A 21,553-nucleotide genomic window follows, 5' to 3' on the forward strand; every position below is an offset into this window, starting at 1 on the left:
TCCCAATGCTGCTTTAACACTCTCTTTCAAACATAATGAGTCTGAAGTTGTTTACTGAAAATATACAGGGAAAAAAAATCATTTTTCATAGTTTGTTAGGGAACTGAATGGCTCTCCATGGATCTTGTGACTCTGTTCTCATTCACCAGCTCAGAAACATGTAAAAGGCCACAGGTGAAATACTACTACATTTTTCACAATTCTTCCATCTACCATTCAACATCCTATAGAGTCACTCCTTTCTGGTGGGAAGAGTTCCCAGCTGTACTGAGCTGTTCAGGTGCTCCAAATATTCGCCAAAAGGTGACTTTCATGCCCTAGGAAATCCATAAGTTATGTAAACCTGAGTTCAAGGCTGTATAGGAGTAGGATTGTTATTGTTCTGTTTTACAGCATTTTTAAGCCACGTTGTTCCTGATACGCAACATAGGTTTCCCAGAAAGTCAGACTTCTTAAACTAATGCTTGTGGTTGGATAGACAAGGAAGATTTTTATGGTTTTTGTACATTTATATATTTACTTATTTTTATTTCAGGGACATCAGCCTAAAGCTCCCTACCATATATCTAAACAGTGGGGCTCTTTCTTCATGGACAGATTGCCAGGCCTGGAAAATGCAGAGGAAACCTTAGTTCGCACATGGTCCTGTAAATGCATTAGCACTTACAGCACTATTGCAATCCCTAGTCTTGAAGCAATAGCAGGTAAGGAAGACTTTTATTTTTTCCCTAGCGGACATGTAGTATTCACGTTAACTTTGTCATAGCATTGATTGATTTTTGAGATTACATGTATCCAAAGTACATTCAAAAATACTCTGTTCCTGTCACACGACAAGTAACAGACATGTCTGTCAATTACTTTGATATTTATGTTTTTAATAGTTTTCTGCTACACTATTTTTTTGTTGTTGTTTGTGTCTGCAAATATTAGTGTCTGCTTAATTAGAAACAGGATGCAATATTTAACAGATGGTAGAATAGTTCTTGAATTTTGATTTCAGGAATTCAGGATTTCCCCCCAGTACTTTGTGCTTTCTCCTTTCAGTGGTGAGCTACATTTGGAAACAAATACATGCAAAACTACTTGTGTTGTTTTAGACTTCAAAATGTGTTTCTCTTTGATCTGGCTCATTATTCTTCCTTATCAGCTCCCTTATCCCATTACAGTTTAAATGGATATGAACAAACACAAGAATGTAATGAAGCCAAGAATGCCTAGGACTGTGCTTCTCTCTCTCTCCCCCTCTCTCATGTATTGTGTTTGAAACTGCATCATAATGGACAGAGATAGAGCCTGAAAGCTACTCCTTATCCGAAAAAAAAAAAAAAAAATCCATTACAAGCAATATCTTGTTCCCCAAAAAATCAGCTAATTGAGAAATGAAATTAGTTCAGACTTTCTACCTTTCTTCCATCAAGGTTGTGCCAAAGGTACAGTTATGACTAATCTTCTGGGTTTTGCTACTGTTTATCCCTGAAGGGGCTATGTACTAGTTTGTATGGTTTGCAGCAATAACTGCATCAGTAATACTGCAATTAGCTTTGCAACTGCAGTACGTATCAGTTGAGTATGAAGAGGTGGGGAAGATCTTCCATTTATCTATTCTCAATCTATTATTTTTCCTTACTGGACTTTGATACACCATATCTAAAGGAATAAATAAATTATAAAATGAATGAGGTGCTTAGCTCTGTGAAGACAACAGCAATAGTTTAGTTTACTAACCCCTCTGCTCAGCACCTGTAGCCGACTGCAGGCACATGATTAGTGTATACAAAGTTCTTCTGGGAGAAGATTTCAGATTTGCCAAGCAGTTATTTCTATAAGAGAATATGTGATAAACCTGTTCCTTGCAACCACATTCTACGCATCTCAGTATCTTACAAGGATATCTCAAAACAGAAAACTCATATAGTGCCACAATTTATATATGCTTCTGATATTTACTGTATTGCAGTCCATATTTCAGCCTAGAGGTACAAAGCCCAAATATACCAAGGGAAATTGCCAGAAGAGAGGTAACTTCTGTAAAACTATTTTCTAATATTATTTTTTTTCCAGAGCCCTTCTGTAGTTAGCTTTGAAAGTGTTGGCCTAGAGGAAATATGTGGGTTAGCTATGTTCTGTGAAAATCCTCCTTCCCACCAGCTAAACCATAGCTCATTCTGCACAGCTAGCAAATGCTGTAGACCACAAGCTTATCAAGAAGTTCCCAGCTACAAATGAAAGTGTGAGAACATTAGTCATATATGTGGAAGTTATTGACTGAAGTGCAGGAACAGCATAGCTGTTTGTTCCTTCTCATTTTATCATCTATGGAGCTGCCTGCAAAGCTTGTGCTTCCATCAGGAAGGATGCTGTGTGCCTTCTCACACTGCTTCTGACTGGCACTGGGGCAAGGGCCAGTGTCTGAGAAACTTATACCCCAAAGCTAAAGGACAGCAAGTGGAGAATTAACATTTTAACTTGCAGATATGTGCTTGAAAACAACCTCAAAGCTGAATGTACAAGAACATCTATGGTATCTTACAGAGAGAGGTATTTCTTGTTTGTTTGTGCTAAACGCAGATGTTCATTATTATGGATGTTGAGGCATTCCTGACTCCTCTCAATACCTTGTTTCACTCCTGTCACAGCAAGCAGTTAGAGCCCCCACTTTGCCAAGCCCTGAAGTTTTTGGCTGCAGTTTTAAGTCATAGCTTAGCTACAGCTATTTTGGAATAACTAGAAGAGCTTCAAACGGGTTATGTGAGTTTGTTGCGCCCCAGCTTTTCCTTTCCTATTCACGCATTTTAATCACTAGCAGAGGACTTCCCTCTGCCAAGATGCACAAACACAGACTCTTCCTCAAGATCCTCTGAGCTCAAATGTGCAGCTGCACTGTGCTGACCATGTGGGTAGAGCTTTTGGCCACCAGGTGGGCAAGCAGCTGCTTTGTTCTTGGAGATGTTTGGCAACCTTGTTCAAGTTGTTGGCTCACTCCTGCTTCACTGTTAGCAATGTCCAACCTGAGCTCTGGATGTCCATACAAGCAGTAGGCAGGGCCACATACAAATGAATATCCTAACAGAGTGTGATCTGCAAAAGTCTTCGGTGAAAACCAAGCAATTGCTGCTAGGATAACTTTAAAATACACTTGACTCTTGTTTGGATGCAATATGTATTTGTACTTAAGGAACAGCCTGATATAATTCTCCAGAAAAACTTCATTGAAAAATATTATTATTCAAAAAAATAACCAACATTATTCAAAAGAAGTAAATACTAGTGGTGTTTTACAAAAATCACTTAGTTTTCATCAAAAATTATGAGAATTCTCTTGAAATAATTATCAGAAATTAATTTGAATTAATAAAGCTCTTTGAGCTTGTTTCAATTTTATTTTTTTTTAGATAAGGAAGTATGTTAAAAAATATAAAAATAAGTTGTAGATCTGGACTGAGAAATTGCAATAGAAACAACTTTTAGAGTTCTCTTTTTTCACTAACCTCTTGTGAGTTTGGTGCAGATGCCTTCTAATGGTTTCACCTAAAGAATTTACACATATAACTAAAGGGAACAACTAAATGCTTACCAAAGAGCATTGTAGGAAAAGGGCTTCCCAGGGAATGCTGCTGTTGCAATTTTGGGCTATTCAAAGTATAAAATAACAGAGCATATACACTAACCGTGTGTGTAATTAGCAAGGCGACAGTTTGGTGAAAAATAATCCACTTCATTCTTCATTAGCTTTCTGTGCTGTATGAATGTAGTTATTCTTCTACACATTTGTCCTGATCTTTAGTTGAAAATTCAGTATCTGACCCAAAAGGGGGTTGCATTCGAAGATGTATCAGAAATTCTGAATTCTGATCACATATCTACCAAGCAAAATATTAGTAGGATTGTAGATTACTGCATCACAGCTTGTCATTTAAGCTCCCCTGACAGTCATTGAAAAGGAATTGTCATTTTCCTTGAGCATGAAAAACATTTTCTTTATCATTATAATTGCCTAAAGGACAGGAAGGGTCTTCTATAATGAGTTCTGTGTACTTTCCTCATTTTGGAAAGGGAATCGGGTAAAGATAAAATAAAACTCTTAATTTAAATTCTTATAATGTTGACAGTAAGATGATATTAAAAATGTGTAACAGAAAAGCAGCACTATCACTATATTGTCATAATAGTAAGAGGAAATGAGCTAAGTTGAAAGTTTTCTGAATACTTCGTAGTTCATTTATGACCTAATTCTCCTTCCCACTTTCAGTAAGCAGGAAGATTTTTCTCAAGAATTTGAAAGCTGAGGAATTCATTATTATATTGACAGTAAATGGTTTATAAAATATTAGAAGCCAACACTCCTATTCCTGTTCTCAATGCCTCATTCACAAGTCCATCTGTTTCTTCACTTTTCTGCTATTGAATCTCTCCTCGTTTATAGCTCACTCAGAGTTTTTGGCATTTTCAAGCACAATGATATTGTAAACCAAATTTTCCAAACCAGGATCCATTACCATGGGAATGTTATATTTTATATCACACATGGAAATTGAAAGGTGTAGGGATATGTCTGGAAAAAAAAAGTATTTAGTATAAACAACAGCATCTAATACACTATCCTCAATTTCAGAAAGTTTGATTTGAGCAAAGTAGAGGCAGATGCCCTTATCTGTCATACCTGTATAATCCGAATGGTACCTTCAAGAAGCAGGCGACTGCTGCTCTGTGGCCTTTTTATCAAATCTACAGATGTCTGTGTACATGATGTCTGTGTCATTTAGATATTCCAACATTAACTAAAGATCCTTCTGATTTACGAAAGATATCAAAAACAAATCATATTTTAGCTACTGAGCAAGTTTTTGTAGAAAAAGTCAGTAAAATCACCAGCCAGTGCTATCATTTCAGACTGATATTTGATTAGTGATTGTGTGATCCCAAGAATTATATGCATATTTCAGGCTTTTACTTTGAATTTTTCATGGTTGGGAATTTTTTATTTTTTTTTAAAAGTCCCACTTCAAAAAATTCCACAATAAGTAACTGTTGAATTTTAGAGTTTATGAGGGAATTCTGGTAAGTTTGTTTCGTCCTTTGTTGCAAAGAAAAGCTTGAGAAAGTGGGCCCTAAATCCTGGTAAGGAGAACCCAAGTAAAACTTTTTTTTTTTTTTCATGATTGATAACCTAAATTCCTGAACTTCTCTTATAACCTCTGAATGGTGAGGTTTATCAATAAGAAATTACTGTAAGTAAGAACTGAAATTTGAGCAGTGTAGCAGTTCAACTCAGTTGCATTTCAAAGAATTAGTGCAAAGGTAAATGTCTTACGTACACAGTTCTTCACACTCTGGAGATGTGAATTATTTCTTTAAATTTTGCAAGCCATACCACGTCTTATCATATGTTTCCCATAAGTTTTTCTTAATGCCTTATTGCTATTTCAATTGGTTAGCACAAGAGAAAAATCTCTGCTTTAATTTGCCAAAAGCTGTCTCTTTAAAGAAGCCTACGGACCCATGCCCTGCCTCCTTCTGCAGGAGTTTGAGTCATCAGTTTGCTTGCTGTATAAATATAATGTTGAAATTGCCAGTGAACCATAGCAAAGGAGTTCATGTTTCTGCTTAGAGTTGCAAATTATCTGCACAATGGAAAGCAGAAGGCAGCTGTGGCTGGGACACTGGAGCTGGCAAAGTGTGGGTCGCAGATACATGGGTCTGCCTGTCACACGCTGGCTGCAATTTGCATTCAGTTCATATTTGAATGGTCAATGTCCTTGAGTAATTTATTATTACTATGGAAGTCAGGAATTTAAGCATGCAACCATGTATAACTTGTATATCCTGAGTGTTACCATTTGTAATCATTACTGACACAAAACCAGAAAAAAAAATCACCCATATCATAATACATTAGTTGTATGTTTTGTCATTGAAATTATGTCATTTAATGTCAAACCTAGCTCCTATTAAAATTAGTCTTCCCTGTAATCAGAGGGATAATTATATGCTCTTATTCAAATAATACAATAATGGCATAAAATTTACTTAAACATATGGATGTATCTATATTACAAATTACATGTTAATTATCAGTAACCTTTTATACCTAATGCCATAACTTACAACCATGCTTTTATTTATCACTTTCAAGTAAGAATGTATCTATGCTGTATCTTAGAGACTTTAACAAAATACTTTGAGGATTCAAATTTCCTTTGGGGCTTAGCTGCTATAAGGAGCATTTGCCAAGAGAAAATTTTTCTAGCAACACTTTTTATGAAAGAAATGCATTTTTTAAAAAATGTTAAACATATAACAGCACAATTTCTGTTGTTTTTTTCTTCTGGTTCTGGTGTCTTGACACAAGTGAAAAAATTGGTAGCAAAGATAATTTACTAGAGAGAAGAGACGTATTAGCAGCATCTTGTTCTGAGTCTGTCTGTAAATTGAAAAACATCAGATAATTTAAATTTGATTCAGCTTTTCCAGGAAAATAGTTTCAGTGTTCTTAATTTAGGAGACAAAAAAATACACTCAACACAACAGACAAATATAATGCATTTATTTTTTCAGCTGCAAAATATAACTGAAACCAACACTAAACTGCATTTCAACCATAACAAATTATTATTCAGTAAATCAGAGTTTTTAAAAAGTCTTCAAGACCCAGCATTCCCCAAAGTTTCTGAGAACAAGTTTCACAAAGGAATTAATCAAATTACTTGGTAGTAATTTTGAACATTGAAAGGAGAATTTTCTCCATATTACAGTTTGGTCAGCCTTTCCTTGCTCTTCCAGAAAGGTGTGTTGACTTGTGCCCCAAAGGCTGTGTCAAGTCATGCAGAACCCAAAAAATTACTTCCTAGCCAATAACTGAGAGAAATGTTCCTGCAATCCCTATTCTGCTCCATGAGATGTCAAAGCACAGCCACCTCTAAAAGATTAAAGGGAAAACTCATGAGCACCTCATTAAGAAAGGGGGAACCACTCAGTCATTTCTACTTTAAAGTTATCCTTCAACTCAAGCAGCATAATTTCATTTGCAGGCTGCAATTAAAGCTGTAATTGGGTTTTGACTAGATCGCAGGCTCATGGGGTGGTTTTAGGTTGCTTCTTTAAAAACACTGGTGGTAAAACTAAGTGTTGCTAATTTTTGAGTGTGGAAAACAGTGCAAATAGCTATCAAGTATTTGAAAGACTGCTTTGACTAGAATGGAATTTTACATGACCTGCAATCTCACATATATTAAAAAAAGAAAAATGTTGCTGGAAACCTTTATGTACCCTGGATTGTTGCCTAACCTATTCCCTCTGGATTAAGATGGAAATGCATTGAAAAGAACAATGTAGGCTTTGTCTTCACTGCCTATAAAGCTTAGTGTGTGTATTTGTTTGGCTTTTTACCTTTAGGAAAGCAATGTTTTTCACCCATCCTGAGGGAAAAAAATAGGGAAATAAACCATTTGTTTTACAGGACAGGGAAACGTGACAACGCTAATCCAAATATAGACAGTGAGGATGATAGCTGTGTTTGCCTCAAAATGAGAGTACATTGGCTTATCATCACCACATTTTATCTTCATATAGCTCTCGTGCCTTTACAGTCTTAAAATGCAACTTAGTTCTTTTCCTTCATCAGAAATGCCTGTCCGGTCAAACAACTCCTTGTTTTCAGGCTACCTGCTTTGGCTTACAACAGAAGCCCTTACCACCTGTTGTACATCCAGGATGTCATTCCAACAAATTACCTAAGTGAACTTTTCAGGAAAAGACTAACACCTGCTAGTGGGATCTCAGTGTTCTCTTAAGATTATTTTTTTTAGGTTTCTTCATCTAGATAGTTAAGAACATTATAGTCTAATATTTTGATCACTTCCAGATCAAACAAATATCTACACAGGACTATTCTGTCAAAGGATCTCCAAAACTCACCATTTAAACTAAAACAGCAAAGGAATTTCCAAGGTTTTTCTTCCCTGCATACTTTACCAGGCTCAGATGCGAGTTCAGTGCATGCTGTGCACACATCAGTTTTGCTCAAGCAGGGGTCAATGTCCCTCAGCCATAAGGTTGACCCAAAGTAACATGAATCATTACTCTTCTGAAAATTGCAGTCAAACTACACACCACAAGCAATCACAACAGTCAAGGTGGGAAGGTCTTTCCAGCACCATGTTGCTGATTTCTCCCCAACACTCTGCCAGTAAAGCTTCTGCTTCACATTTCCCAGCAGCTGGCCACCAGTAATTTCTCCAGGTTCACTATCTTCCACATTAGATGAGATAAAACAGCAACCTGGAATAACCCTGGATAGCAGCACAACCCTGGATAGCTTCTTTAGGCCAAGGGCATGCTACAAATGTCCACTGACAGAGCAGCAGACATAGTCTTCAACCAATACACCTGTGTTGGCAAAAGCTATTAAACAGGGGTAAGTAAAGCAGCAAATCTGCACTTTCACTAAGATCAGTATTAGTCTTTATTCATAGATGCTCAGGAATAAACTGTACTGGCTCACATAGCCCTTTGCAAGTGCCTGCTGTTTCCAAACTCAGAAGTTTTATCACCTTCCTTCTCTAGAATATGCCTCTGCTGCCAGCCCTCCCATTTCCCAAAGACATGCAGAGATGCTCTCCATCCTACTCCTCCTCTTCCTCCTCTCTTAACAGTCACAGAGTATGCAAACAGCATCAGTGACTTTCATGTAATTGGTAGAAAGAATTCTGACCTCAGGAATGGGGAAGCATTATGTTAATACAGCAAACATCTGATCTCCTGTTTAGGAAAATCAGCCTTGGAAATTTTGCTAAAAATAGCTGCTATCTGTTAAATATAATTGTGACCTTGTTTTGGTTTTGGTTTTTTTCTTTTTGTTGTTAGTACACTCCCACTCCCTCCCTCACATACTCGGGTCTTGCTGCAAGTGCTGTTTTGATTATTATAAAATAGAAATAGGTCAAGAGATAGAAATATTTAATATTTTTAAAAAGACCCTATACCTGTTACAGTTTACCTACAGGGTGGCAAGTCACAGAGTAGTTCACTTGACAGCATAGCCTGTAGCAGTTGTGCTTATTCTTCTGTTAAGAAATTATTTTAGAAATTGTTATCAATAAGAAAATATTTTCCTTTTTCTTCAACAGTAATTTTAAAAATACAATAAAAGTTTTATGGGAAAGTTCCTAAGCTAGTGCAAATTACTGGAATTCCTATAAAAGCAAGAGAATTAATACTGGTTGATGAAGTGACCCTATAGCTATACCATCTGCATGCTGAGCCATGTTGTCGAGCTCTGTGTTCACTTTTACATTTGCTTTGTCACAATTAAGCAGTTTAAAGGTTTTTAAAGTTAAAACTCGGGTATTGCTGAAGAGGTTTTTGTTTTCCTTCCTGTGTCTTTTCCGTGGTAACAATCAGGAGAGCATATCTGGACTCAGTTAAGAATACAATCCTCCTGTTTACTATGAGATTTCTGCAGCGCTTGGCTCCAGCCCTGCCGACTGACCTCCAGGAAGGGAGGGGAGTGGGGAGTTCTGCAGGGCTTCGCACACGTCACGGGGACGCTGCTATGGTGTCATGATTAAAAAATGTTGCTCTCCTTTTGCTGGTCAATATTGCGAAATGCTTGATGACATTTCTTCTGTGTGTTTTGGGAGAATTCTGTTTCAGTCTTGGACTGTGCTTTTAATAGGAAAAAATATCTTCCACCTAAAGAGCTTAGTTGAGATTATATTCGTTTCACGTATTATTTATTCAAGTAAATCTCAAAAAAAGAAAAAAGATTAGACGTGAGTACTGAGTTTATCAAGCAGGCCTATGTCTGGATTAGATTATAGTTGTCTTCCAGTCAGTTACTCAAATATTTTCCTGATCACTCATCTAGAATATTACGTTTTCCCTTCTTCTTGTGGTTTCCTCTTCCTTCCTTGTGGCTACAACTCTAATTTTTCTTCCAATAAAAGCTTTTGGCATTCATTCATTGGCTTACACTAACCAAAGAGCACACAGACACTGAGACATTGTCAACTTAGTAAGTATGAAATAAATCTATCCATATCACCTAAGAACATGTGTGAATATGGATATGCATAAACATCAGAGCACAGTGTTGTAATTAATGCCACTTAATAGCTGGATCTTAATAATTGGAATACAGCATCTTAGTAACTGGAATTGGCCTGGCAGTGGCTACTGTTCAAACGTCATCATTGACATTTTATTTACACCAAGGCTGCTGGAGTCCTGCAAGCAAGGTAGGGCTGGGTAGGAGTCCTTTGGTGACCTTTTGTGGTCAGGCTAGGCATGCAACCCATGAACACTGCCCAAGTCATTGGAAAATGCTAGGAGCTCTGCCTGAATGTTGCAAAGGCAACCAACCAGTGTTCATCACTCAGTTACACTCAGGCTCTGGTGTGGGAGGAAAGAAATTCAGGAGGGTACATCTAGTAACTAAAATTGCTGTAGATATAGAAACATAGACCTTGAGAACCTCCATGCGTGGCTTTTAGGAAGCTTGGCTTCAAAAGTGAGTATCCTATTTGTCTTAGGAACAAAATGTGGCTTGTGGAATTACCAACAAATGACAGAAAATTTCCAGGATTTCGGTCCCCACCCAGTCTCTTTGAGTAAAGTCAGTTAGTTCTTTCTTCCAACCTCAATCTGTTTAGTTTGTTTGGGTCTGATTTTTGTTTTCCTAGGTGAGCAGCAATAGTAGATGAATTTTGTGCTGACTCCATTATCAGTGTAGGTTAGCACTGATCAGAGCCCCATTGTAAGAGAGGACCGGGTACATCACCTGTTCCTAATTTGCAGCTCTCCCTCAGGGCTGGATGAGAAGGGGGTGCCAAAGTGTAAAGGTCTGCCAGGACAGCAGTAGTTGTGAGTATGTATGGTAGCAGAACCTGAAGAAATTTACTGGCAAAACCACTGGGAAATCAGCCATTTTGGAAATAAGCACCTGTTTGGGGTTTTGTTTGTTTGTTTTTGTTGTTGTTTTAACTGAGATTTGTTTTATTATCAAATGCTGTTTTGTTTTATTTTGTTGTATTAAGCTGTGGCCTATGCATGCCTTTCGGTTTAGCAAAACTGAGATGCTCAATTCTTCTGAGTGTCATCAGTGATAATATAAAATAAAACTCGATACAAAATTAATTGCAAAATACAAATGTCCAGGAGGCAAACTCTTTACTGTAGTTCCTTGTAGATGAGCCAGTACTGCTGAAATTAGTGTTACGATTGCCACTTACGTCCAGAGAAGTTGGACTGAGCTTTCATGTACAATTCACGTGAGACCTTTGCCTTCCAAGGCAACAGCAATTTATTTGCAGTTGCAGAGTTTTTAAAGAACTTACTCTAAAAGAGCTTACAGCACTCTTTATCAGTGACATTTTCTGGATTTCCCTTTTTTCTTAAATTTTACATATCCCCAGTAAAATTCATCTTTTTTCTTTCCCTGTCTATTTATCTTTCTTCCTCACTGTGTATTATTTATAGCCACTAGGACTCCAAGTACATATTTCTGGGTCAGTCTATGGCTTTCTCATAAATATATCACACTGAAATAAAGCAATAGTATGAAACGTTCCATCCTCAGGGGCAAAACAGATGCAGCAGATGCAGCAAATGAAATAATTGACAAAAAGAAACCTGGAAATACAGGAAGATTTCCCTGCGTTTGTGACAAAATCTGCTTAATGGGTGAAAAATAGTATCAGTTTTATGCTTCACATAACTTTCAGTGGTACCTTAGACAATGTTGTTGAATATGGATACCTTCTGTTCATTTTCCAGAATCATCTTCCTCAGACAAAAACAATATTTAAATGGACAGACTGGGTTTTGAATATGTAAAAACGTGATTATGCTCAGTCGGGGTCTTGTGCATTGTATATACAATTTATTCGGTGTTTAAGTTGATTGTTTAAAGCTAGTTTACCATAACATACCAACAAAATTACCATTTTGATCCAACTTCTTCCTTTCTTAGATTAGATATAAGGAAGAAATTCTTTACTTGGAGAGTGGTGAGGCACTGGCACAGGTCGCCCAGAGAGGTTGTGGATGCCCCATCCCTGGAGGTGTTCAAAGCCAGGCTGGACGAGGCAGCCTGGACTGGGTAGCCTGATCTAGTGGGTGGCATCCCTGCCCATGGCAGGGCAGTTGGAACTAAATGGTCTTTAAGGCCTCTTCCAACCCAAACCATTCTGTGATTCTGTGATTCTTCAACATAAGCAAACCTGTAGCACATCTGGCCCGTTTATGTTGCTTTGCTTAAACTACTCTTGGGAGACTCCAGACTGCTAGTATAAAAAGATAGTGAACGCTTTTTTTAAGAGAATAATTGTATGGCATTTAATTTTTATACAGACTCAGCAGTTGGTAACATCACTGGGCCCTCAGTATGCTAAAAACATCTGCTTGTTCTGCCATGCTCAGAAAGGGCTCTAGAGAATCCTTTGACTAAGACAGATGAGATAATGTACTTCTTTGACAAGTTGAAGTAGCCCACTTAATAAAGTGTAATTCACTTACAATCAACTCTCCTCCCATTCCTACTTTATTCCAGACCGAATCTGATATATCAGCTGAATCTAAATACTGATTTATTTGCTTTAGCTGTATTTAATATGGTCTTAAAGTTGCAGATCTGGATGCTAACCTGGTGTCTGCATATGAGTTGCTGGTGAAACAGAGCTAAACTTCCTGTTGTTTCTGCCAAAACTTCTAAGATTGTATTTTTCTGTTTCACAAAAGCAGCTTAGTGCAAAAAATATTATAGCATGTAGTAACTGGATACCATCAGCCCAAATGTATTCAAATAACAAATAACAAAAACAACAACAGCAAAAAAAAAAAAAAAAAGATCAGACTTAGCAGGGAACTATGCTTTTTTTTTTTTTTTTTTTCATTTACTAGGAGTGTAACTTGAATATAGTTAAATAAAGTTTTATTTGTGTGTGTATGTGTGTTTTTTAATTTGGTTTCTTGAGCTTTGAATAAGAGGTAAGTATGAGAAGTATCAGTTTCCTGGCTATAAAGGGAAGAGGGGGAGGTCACTGCTGGCAGTAAAGACTTTAAAAAAAAAAATACAGAAAAGAAAGCTTTGACTGTTCAGAACTATTTAAATGCATTCAGTGTTTTTTTATGGACTGGAAGTGATGAGTATGCCGAGTTACAAGTGCACATTTCTAGGAACATTTGACACAAACTGATGGTGTTAACAGTGGATGGCAAGAAAGTTCAAGAGTGGGTGCCTTTTGGGAATCTTGCTACAATAGTCCAACACACACACAAAATAAAAATAAAAAATAATAATAAAAAAAGGTTTAAATGTAGCCCACATGAGTAGACTGCTGAGATAAAAGAGAAGGTAACTTGAAGAACTTGAAACTGCTTTAGTGGGAAAATTCCATCTCGGCTAATGAAGAATTTTGTTTAATTCTTAAGCATTGGTCTAATCATTTTAATCATTTTCTATGACTAGCATTATTTCAGCAATGAAGGAGCTGAATACCCTTTACTGCAGTTGAGTAAACTCTGAAAGTCTTTGGACAGATGAAGATGTCAAATAAATATGTAATCATGCAATCTGATTGAGTTCTAATACCTTGAGCAAACAGCTCAAGGGCTTAAGAAACGCTGCTGTTCACTCTAGGCTTATTTTTTATGTGATATGGACTGTGCTGCTAATCAGATGTGGTATATTTCTATCTTTCAGATTTACCACTGGATTATAGATTTACACGATTTTCCTCAAATAGCTCAGCAACTTCTGGGTACTATCCAAGCCCTCCAAGAGCCCTGCTGACAAGTGAGGAGTCAGTGACTATGAAATAGGTTGTTGGCTTTTCTTAAATAACCCTGTGGTCCTTTCTTAACTGCTATCAAGTGCTAATTGGTGAAAATGGTGTTTGATGCTTCATAAAATGGAATGATGGATTAAAGCAGACTGCTGTGTAGACTTGTGTTTCCCTTGTTTCTCTAATCCAGCTGGGACAGATGAGCGATGCCTACTTCACTGTAAATCCCCTTACCACCACTACCTTTCAACAGAGTTATTGGCTTTTTCCATGCACTGCCCAAATGCTTTAAGAGAAAAAATCTGTTAATAACTTGTCCCAAGTTACATTCTAAATTTTCAAGGGTATTTCTGTGCTATGGCTATTCACGGTGGTGCTGTTGCTGCTGTAAGTCTCAGGAAAGACATGAAATTAGACCCTCAACCATATCCCATTAAGAGTTACATTGGAGAGCCCAGGTTATCGCAATAGATCAATGTTTTTGCAAGCTCTGATGAATTTATTTTCTCGCTATCTGAATAAAGAAGAAAAGTACTGTGACTATTCTTGGAGGTATGGAAATACTGAGGCCTAAAGAGAAAAACACATCACAGCCAAAAAGACTTGAACGCAATTTTGGCAGATAAATACAGAATTATAGTCCTGAAAGCCTTGGACATATGCTTTGTATTCCTCAAAGTGCCTAACCACTATTTCAGCAGTAAGGTACTCTACGTGACTCCTCTTTCTCTAGCCTCCAATACCTCAATGTCAGAGCTGTTCTGCAGAATAAGGGAAACCCACGTCCAGTACCCTTTTCAGCTGGAGTTGCCTCAAACCCACATTTTCCACCTTCCTGGAAAATCCTTCCGAGAGTAGGAAGGACAGAGCACCAAGCTGCCTCCATCTGCCTTTGTTAAGTGCAGCCTAAGCCCAGAAGAGAAGCGAGACTCAAGGCATAGGCTGAATATGTGTTTTCTTATCAGCTCATTAAGACAAGCAGGCATCCTGTTTTCTGTGGATTCATTCCAAAGACATGGTTCTCCAACATCTTGATCAGGGAGCCTTCGGCACATAGCAGAGGGTGGTTGGTGCAAAAATGTGTCCAACACATTTGCTTAGTCAGCAGTTTGGTCCAGGAAAACTAAAGTGGCAAAATTTTGAATGCATTTCCCTCCAAGTTTAAAGAACAATGCACAGAAACTTTTTTCTTTGCTTCAAGAAAAGCCCACAGTAAGAGGCTACTTTCTTAGGCCCATAAAATTCTCAGAATGGATTTGACTTGTAGTAACTCCTAACTTGTGTCATCAAAGGTCACTATTTTTGCAGCTTCACCAGTTAAAGTATTTTATATGAGGAGTGGACACAAACACCATTCTGCCTCATTTCAGAGATAACAGTCTTTGTTTCCATATTTTTTCCTACCTTTGTTTCACTTATATAGGGATGTTGTTTTAAAATTCCTGCATATTTACGAGTGATATGCAACTTTTCCAGTCTAACAGTTAGCACTGTTTTTCAAAAGGGAAAAATAAAACAGTTGGGAAAGAAAAATTGAAGAAAATTTTCTTTAAACAAGGTGGGTGAGGAAGGAAAATGAAAGTGTCATTCCTCCTCATAAACAATAGGCTGAAAATGTTTGACTTAAGAAAGTAACAATAAGTAAAATGCTTGTGTTTATTTTGAAATATTTAAATTAGCGTCAACATCTTGGGCTACAAATCTGGCTCGAGATAAGAGTATGATTTGCACAGAACAGATCTCAGATTAAAATCTCAGATCCCTGATTATAGAATAATTTGAAGTTCTGACCTGAATTAAGTAATCCTTTGCAAATAATTTCTAACCATGTTGCAATCCAAACCAATATTGTGTACCCTTATGCTTTTGTTGTTCTGAATTTGAAATTGATTTTTAGAGTTTTTTTTTTCCTTTTTTTTTTTTTAAGAAAATTAATTAAAATTTCATGCCTAACAAAATGAAAACCAGCTAATTCCCTGGTTCCTGGCATCTCACTTTTTTTTTTTTTTTTTTCTTTTTTAATAGAAAGGTGACAGATACTAAGTCTGAACACAAGCCTCGTTAGCAAAAATAAATATTCGGACTTAGCTGTGCAGTGGCAGAACCTGCTTAGGTCCAATGCTGTCACTTCCATTTTTATTTCCTGCCAGAAGGATCACTCACTAACAGAGAAAGAGGTTAACAATAAATGGCTACTGTAAGCATAACTCCACGTGTCTGAGGTTGCAGAAAGTTAGGAAAAATAGCTGAAGTGTTTGCCAAAAAAAAAAAAAATCTGAGTTCCTATGAAATCAGTACTTAAGAACTCTTATTGAAGATTCTTATTAAAGAATCTCAAAAGATATTACAGGTCTTATTACAAAGCCTTCCAAAATGAATCAGAACATTTTGGTTTAGATTGAATGAAAAGGTTTCATAAAGCCAGACAATTTTTCTGGTTTTATTTGCGTCCCAGTATTTTTTGTCTCAGCCACCAGCTTGAAAAGTTGCCATTTGCTCAGTAGTGCTGATGAAGAGAGGCCTGGATGCCCAAGCATCTACAGGAGCGAAGGCTGGCAAAGGGGGACCTCCAGGAGGGCCACTGGTGCTGCGGTGACTGGGCAGCTCTTGGGAATGGATCTGGCATGGAGACCAGCGAGGAGAAACGCTGACAGCAGAAAAATTGGTAAAGCTGACCACATTGATCAAGACACTGCAAAGACATAACCTTTGCTTCTTCTTTCTCTCTTTTTTTTTATTTTATTTTTTTTTATTTTTTCAATTTGAACACTTGGAAATCTCATACATATTTTCTTGTATTCTGCTGAGAGACACCATTGACAGAAAGATGGCTGAAGTGCCTGCAAAAGTATCTTAACTCTTGGCAGGGAGATGTAAAGTTGAAAAGATTCATTAAACTCAACATGTCTGTTTATATAGCTTTGAAAGACAGTTTGGCTTAAAACCTGAAATTGCTAACAATTCTCTTTTGGCATCTGCTTTTGGTACATGTCGCAACTTTAAAATAAAGAGAATTTATTTCTGAAAAAAAAAAAAAATATATATATATATATGTATATGTGTGTGTGTGTTTTCTGAATTTACTTTATAGCTGAACAGCAAAAAGAAAAAAGGGGGACTAGGTCATTCTAGGTCAGTGCTGCAGCCTCCAACAAAGCCAAACTTGACCTACTCAAAATAACAGATAAGTAAATCAAACAAAATCTGGTATAAATTAATACCTGTAATAAAGTAATACCTTTAGTACCAATAAGAAACTTTTGCTTTGATATAGAGCAAAGTCCAGAGTAAGCATTTCCTGAACAGGACTTGATCCTGGAAACTAAAGACTTCTTAATCCCCTGTGAGTAAAAGTTAAACAAACAAATGCAGATAGCTTATCTCTGTGGTAGACCCAGGGCACCACTAGACAAAGCTGAGGCTGCTGGAGGCTCTTTACCTTGGCTGAGTCCCACAGCTGCCCAAAGCCCAAGGCAGCAGTTCCTCTGGAATTCCCAGGAAAATCTCTGCTTGGGTAAGCTGTGCTTGAGATAACGACGCTGACAGTAGGCACCAGAAAGCAGCAATCCTAAAACTGATTTAAACCTCCAAGTAGCAACTAGGTGTCACCCCAGTGGGCATGACAGCTAGAGACATAACCTACCTGGGGAAATACCATTAAACAGAGACATAATAACACAAAAAGAGGGGTTCTGATGCAGGTATGCAGTGGGCAGGTCTTTTGGGGTGCAGAAGGACTCCATCTGACTTCATCAGATCTGGCCAAAACCAGGCTGTAGACCATGCAACCCTCAGTAAAGGTTGAGTTGCCACATACCACAACTGAGACTGCTCTAATTCAACCCGTTCACTTCTGTTTTCCTGTGAAATGTCATTCTTCTGCAGAAGACTCAATTTGCTTTCCAGGAGTCCTAATATAACCTGAGGGAGGAGTAGGATAGGGCCTATAGCTATTGCCCTATCAAAACAAATAGTTTCCAACCTGGCATTGGAGGGGTTCTCTTTCCTGTGGTTGCACAGTCACATTTTCTAACTGTGTGGAATAATATGAATTAGTAATCATCCTTTCTTACCATCAATGTGACTCTACATTCCTCACAGTGGCGTTGTTTGAAAACTGCTTGACTGTGACTTGTCCAATCACATACCAAGCAAATATTGTAGCTTCAGCTTTTAAGTCTTTCCTCCTGGGGCAAAACATACATTAAATCATATCTAGTCAGATGGCAGCAGAGAGTAAGAACATAGAGATTTCTATGGAGGTGACAACAGTCAGAACATAATGGATGACCTTCGATGTCGATGTTCTTTTGCCACCAAAGAGAACAAAAATACAGTAAATGTAAAATGTGCTTTTGTACACAAATATTGATGTTTTATAGCAGAGAAAGTTCCTCAGAAAGTAAGGTTTAGAAATAAGGGCAGTACTATGCAAAAACAGTGATAATGGTGCAGCCACAGACATGTATTGTTAGCAGCCACCCAAGAACCACCCCTTCAAGCAGCTACACAGGCCCCCAGGAAAAGGCTCAATCCCATTACCAGTCCTGTTTCCTAGAACTCTGTTTTCTGCAGTTCATACTAAGTGCAACATCAAATCTCCTCAGTGACTCACAGGAGAAAAAAAAAAAAAAAAATACAATAAAAAAAAATTGAAGTTGTCTTCAGAAAGATTTCAGCAAAAGGAACAAATCCTGCTTTTCCATAACTGTTATAAATAGAAATGCTTACTTGAAAACTGAGCATGGATGAGGGCCAAAATAAGATGGAATCCAGGAAGTTAACAGACTTGGAGATTTCCAGCTCGAAAAGCTTGCCAACATCTTTACAGGGCAAAATCTGGGGATTCCTGTGTGCAGGTCAATGGACTAGTGTTGTGGCCAGCATGACTAGTCATTTTCTTGAATGTAGGACGAAGGTCTAAGGGAAATCTTTTCAGGATGAGCTGGGTACCCACAGCAGTTCTCTGACAAGCATGGCAAGACCACAGAGGTTTTGAAGCTGACCAGATGTCACAGTTCACAGAAGGGCAAACATCTGAATCACTGCGTCTAACTTCTGCCCCCACTGTAGCTAAACCGATTTAATCAAAACTGGGCTGAAAGTCCCTCGTGCTTCCCACTCACACTGCCAGAGTTCACACATCGTTCTCTCACACATGGTTATAACAGCTTTTAAATACTTGCACTGGGGTGAGAAACTGTCTGAGCCACTTCAAAACCATGTTATGCCTTCCATCCTTTTGCAAATTAGAGGGTGCAAGGCACAAAACGGCAGCTGTACAAGTAGAATAGCAGGCAGTGCACCCACCACAGATCAGATGGCCCAGACAGAGACAGTTCCCTCAGACGGGAAGACATTTATATTTCCAGTTGACTACTAAATGTTGAGTGATTATATGAAACACTCGGTTTGATCTTCTCCTCTTAAAAGGTTGAAGAACTTACAGTCCTTTAAGAGTGAAGAAAACAATCACAAAATATTCTACACTCTGTATACAGGATGTAAAAAAAGAAATATATATATATATATTCTTGTCCAAGATTCATGAGTGGTATCCTGAGGGTATCTTTTGGGAAAACAAAAACAAATCCATTAACAATCAGTAGTGCTTGTTACGTCACAACATAAATGCAACTCTGAAAACTGTGGCTCCATGTGCTTAATACATTTATAGTAAAAAGAAAAGGTCAACTTTTAAAGGCTCCACCAGATTTGAGGAATAAAAGTATCTAGGTGAATATAGTAACTCTTTTCTTGCCATATCTCAAAACAGTTCCTGAGAATTGCAGTTTTCTTGCAACATAGTTCCCTGGGGCCTAGGCCCACACTAAGAATTTAAGTAGGTGCTGAGCAATCTATAAATTATATTAATCCAGAGAAAGAAGATGACACCATAAATTTTGTGAAAAGAAAATGATGTTATGAAATGGAGAGACAACAACTGTTTGTCCTATACTGACACAAAACTTTAGAAATATCTACTGGAGGGCTGCTGTTGACACAGCTGCAGCGGTGTTGGAGATCAATAGCAGCAGAGAACTTTTCTGCCCATTTTCTCTGTCAAAGCCATCCAGAGAAAGGGCATGAATGCCCACGCATACTGACAGCAATTAAAGGCAAGGACTCCATGACCACAGAACCCAGAACCCAAGAGACTGAGGGAATTATCTGCATTGAACAGGAGGGTGGGAAGGGTTGTTTGTACTTTTTTTTTTTTTTTTTTTTTTTTTCAGTTAAATAAACTCATCACTTTTAGGTAACAAGCAGGAAAATCTCTAGATCAGTAGTAAAAAACAACAACAACAACAACAACAACAACAAAAATGTGAATTTCAGAAAACAGATTTAATAACAACCATTAACATGACTGTAATTAAGTAGAGATTAAAATTACTGCAAAAAGCATGTGTATGTATGTATGTGTATATATATATATATATATATATGTATATATAGTTGCTGGGCTCCATTATTAAGTTTTTTGTTATTACTAGTAGAATTATCTGTAAATAGAGTTCCTGAAATGAGTTTCTAATGCCTGTGTTTGTGTTTGATCCAATATCCCACCTTGGAGTCTTGGCAGTAACTGAGTCACAGCAAACCAAAGTGAGATGATTATGAAGACAAATGGGGATTCAGCAACAGCTCAAATGTAATCTCTAAGCCACACCTTTTTTGTTGACACATCTGTAGCGGTCAGGAGGAAGAGAGAGACATGGGAGCATGAAACGCAGGTTCTGGGGTTGGGGGGAAAAGTAGGCAACTTTTAAACATTTTTATGGATTCCAGCAGTTGTTTAGTTGTCTGCTTGGCTTTCCACATATCGGGTGACTCCATAAAATAGGTGGATTCAAGCTTTAAAAATTCCATTCATTGAAAACAGTGTGTTACAAATGGAAAACATTATTGCAACATATCTGGCATCCAGAGAGGGAGAATGTGGCTGTCGGCTCTCAGGGAGGACTGATGAAGCCTGTCTGTTGAAGGTTTCTCTTGGTATGAGCATTAATGGTTTGTTCTCCCCTGGGGACACTGCTCAGTTTATAACACTGCAGAAATTTGGAAGGAAAGATGTTGACATGTTGAGAAAGATCACACATTTGAGAACATAAAGTAACAAGTTCAGCTGAATGAAAAGCCATATGGTGCTGGTCCCCCCACTCCAGCCTGTTCTGATTGTCATAAGAGACAAGGAAGGGCAAGAGCTGAAGGAGCAGGACAGTGAGGGAATGTGGCAGCTGCTAGGCAGAGATAAACCTAAACACGATTGATGTCTACAGCAATGCAAAAGTGGTAAAACTGATATTGTCCTACAGTCACCATAATAGACTCTGCTGCTGTAAGGCAGACACCAGAAGATGCATCTCATTTTTTATTGGAAAGAGGTCTTCTCTGATGTTTGATAAAAAGCATTTGTCTATCTGCTTTACGGCTGCTATCTTCCAGAGATGTCTGAGGACCATGGGTCTGTCTCCACTCACCAGTGTGTTACCTCTCCTTGCTGAGGTTACTGGTATTGCATCTCCCCATTCACTAAGAAATCTGCAGGAATTTTTTCTGATCTGACTGTCTGCTGGCCTCAGGCTAAACCCGTCTGAACACATGGTGAGAGCTAGAAAGAAGGAAATAAAGGAAATGTAAAGCAGAGAAAGATGTCCCATTTACGTATGAGGAAGAGCTGTTTAGGAAACACAGCTGGTGCCTTCCCCTTCCAGCTACAGCACTGGTACTTTGGCCATGTAAAGGAGTAAAGATATCTGGGATAG

General features: G+C 37.9%; 1 protein-coding gene across 3 annotated transcripts in view; it reads left to right on the plus strand.

Annotated features, from left to right (window-relative positions):
• The window catches only part of LOC309876805 (dermatan-sulfate epimerase), a 196,191-nt gene that overhangs the window by 133,805 nt on the left and 40,833 nt on the right, over positions 1-21,553 (plus strand). Inside the window, exons 11-13 of one of the 3 annotated variants that reach the window (XM_082757538.1) lie at positions 536-704; positions 13,703-13,821; positions 16,240-16,695. In XM_082757538.1, the coding sequence (XP_082613664.1) occupies positions 536-704; positions 13,703-13,821 (288 nt within the window). In that variant the 3' untranslated portion in view covers positions 16,240-16,695. Of the gene's footprint in view, positions 1-535; positions 705-13,702; positions 13,822-16,239; positions 16,696-21,553 lie in introns of those variants that run through there. The other 2 variants (XM_082757539.1, XM_082757540.1) reach the window with 2 other exon arrangements.

This window comes from Aythya marila, assembly GCF_965140915.1.
Source record: "Aythya marila genome assembly, chromosome: 3".
In the NCBI taxonomy this organism is placed as follows: Eukaryota; Metazoa; Chordata; class Aves; order Anseriformes; family Anatidae; genus Aythya; species Aythya marila.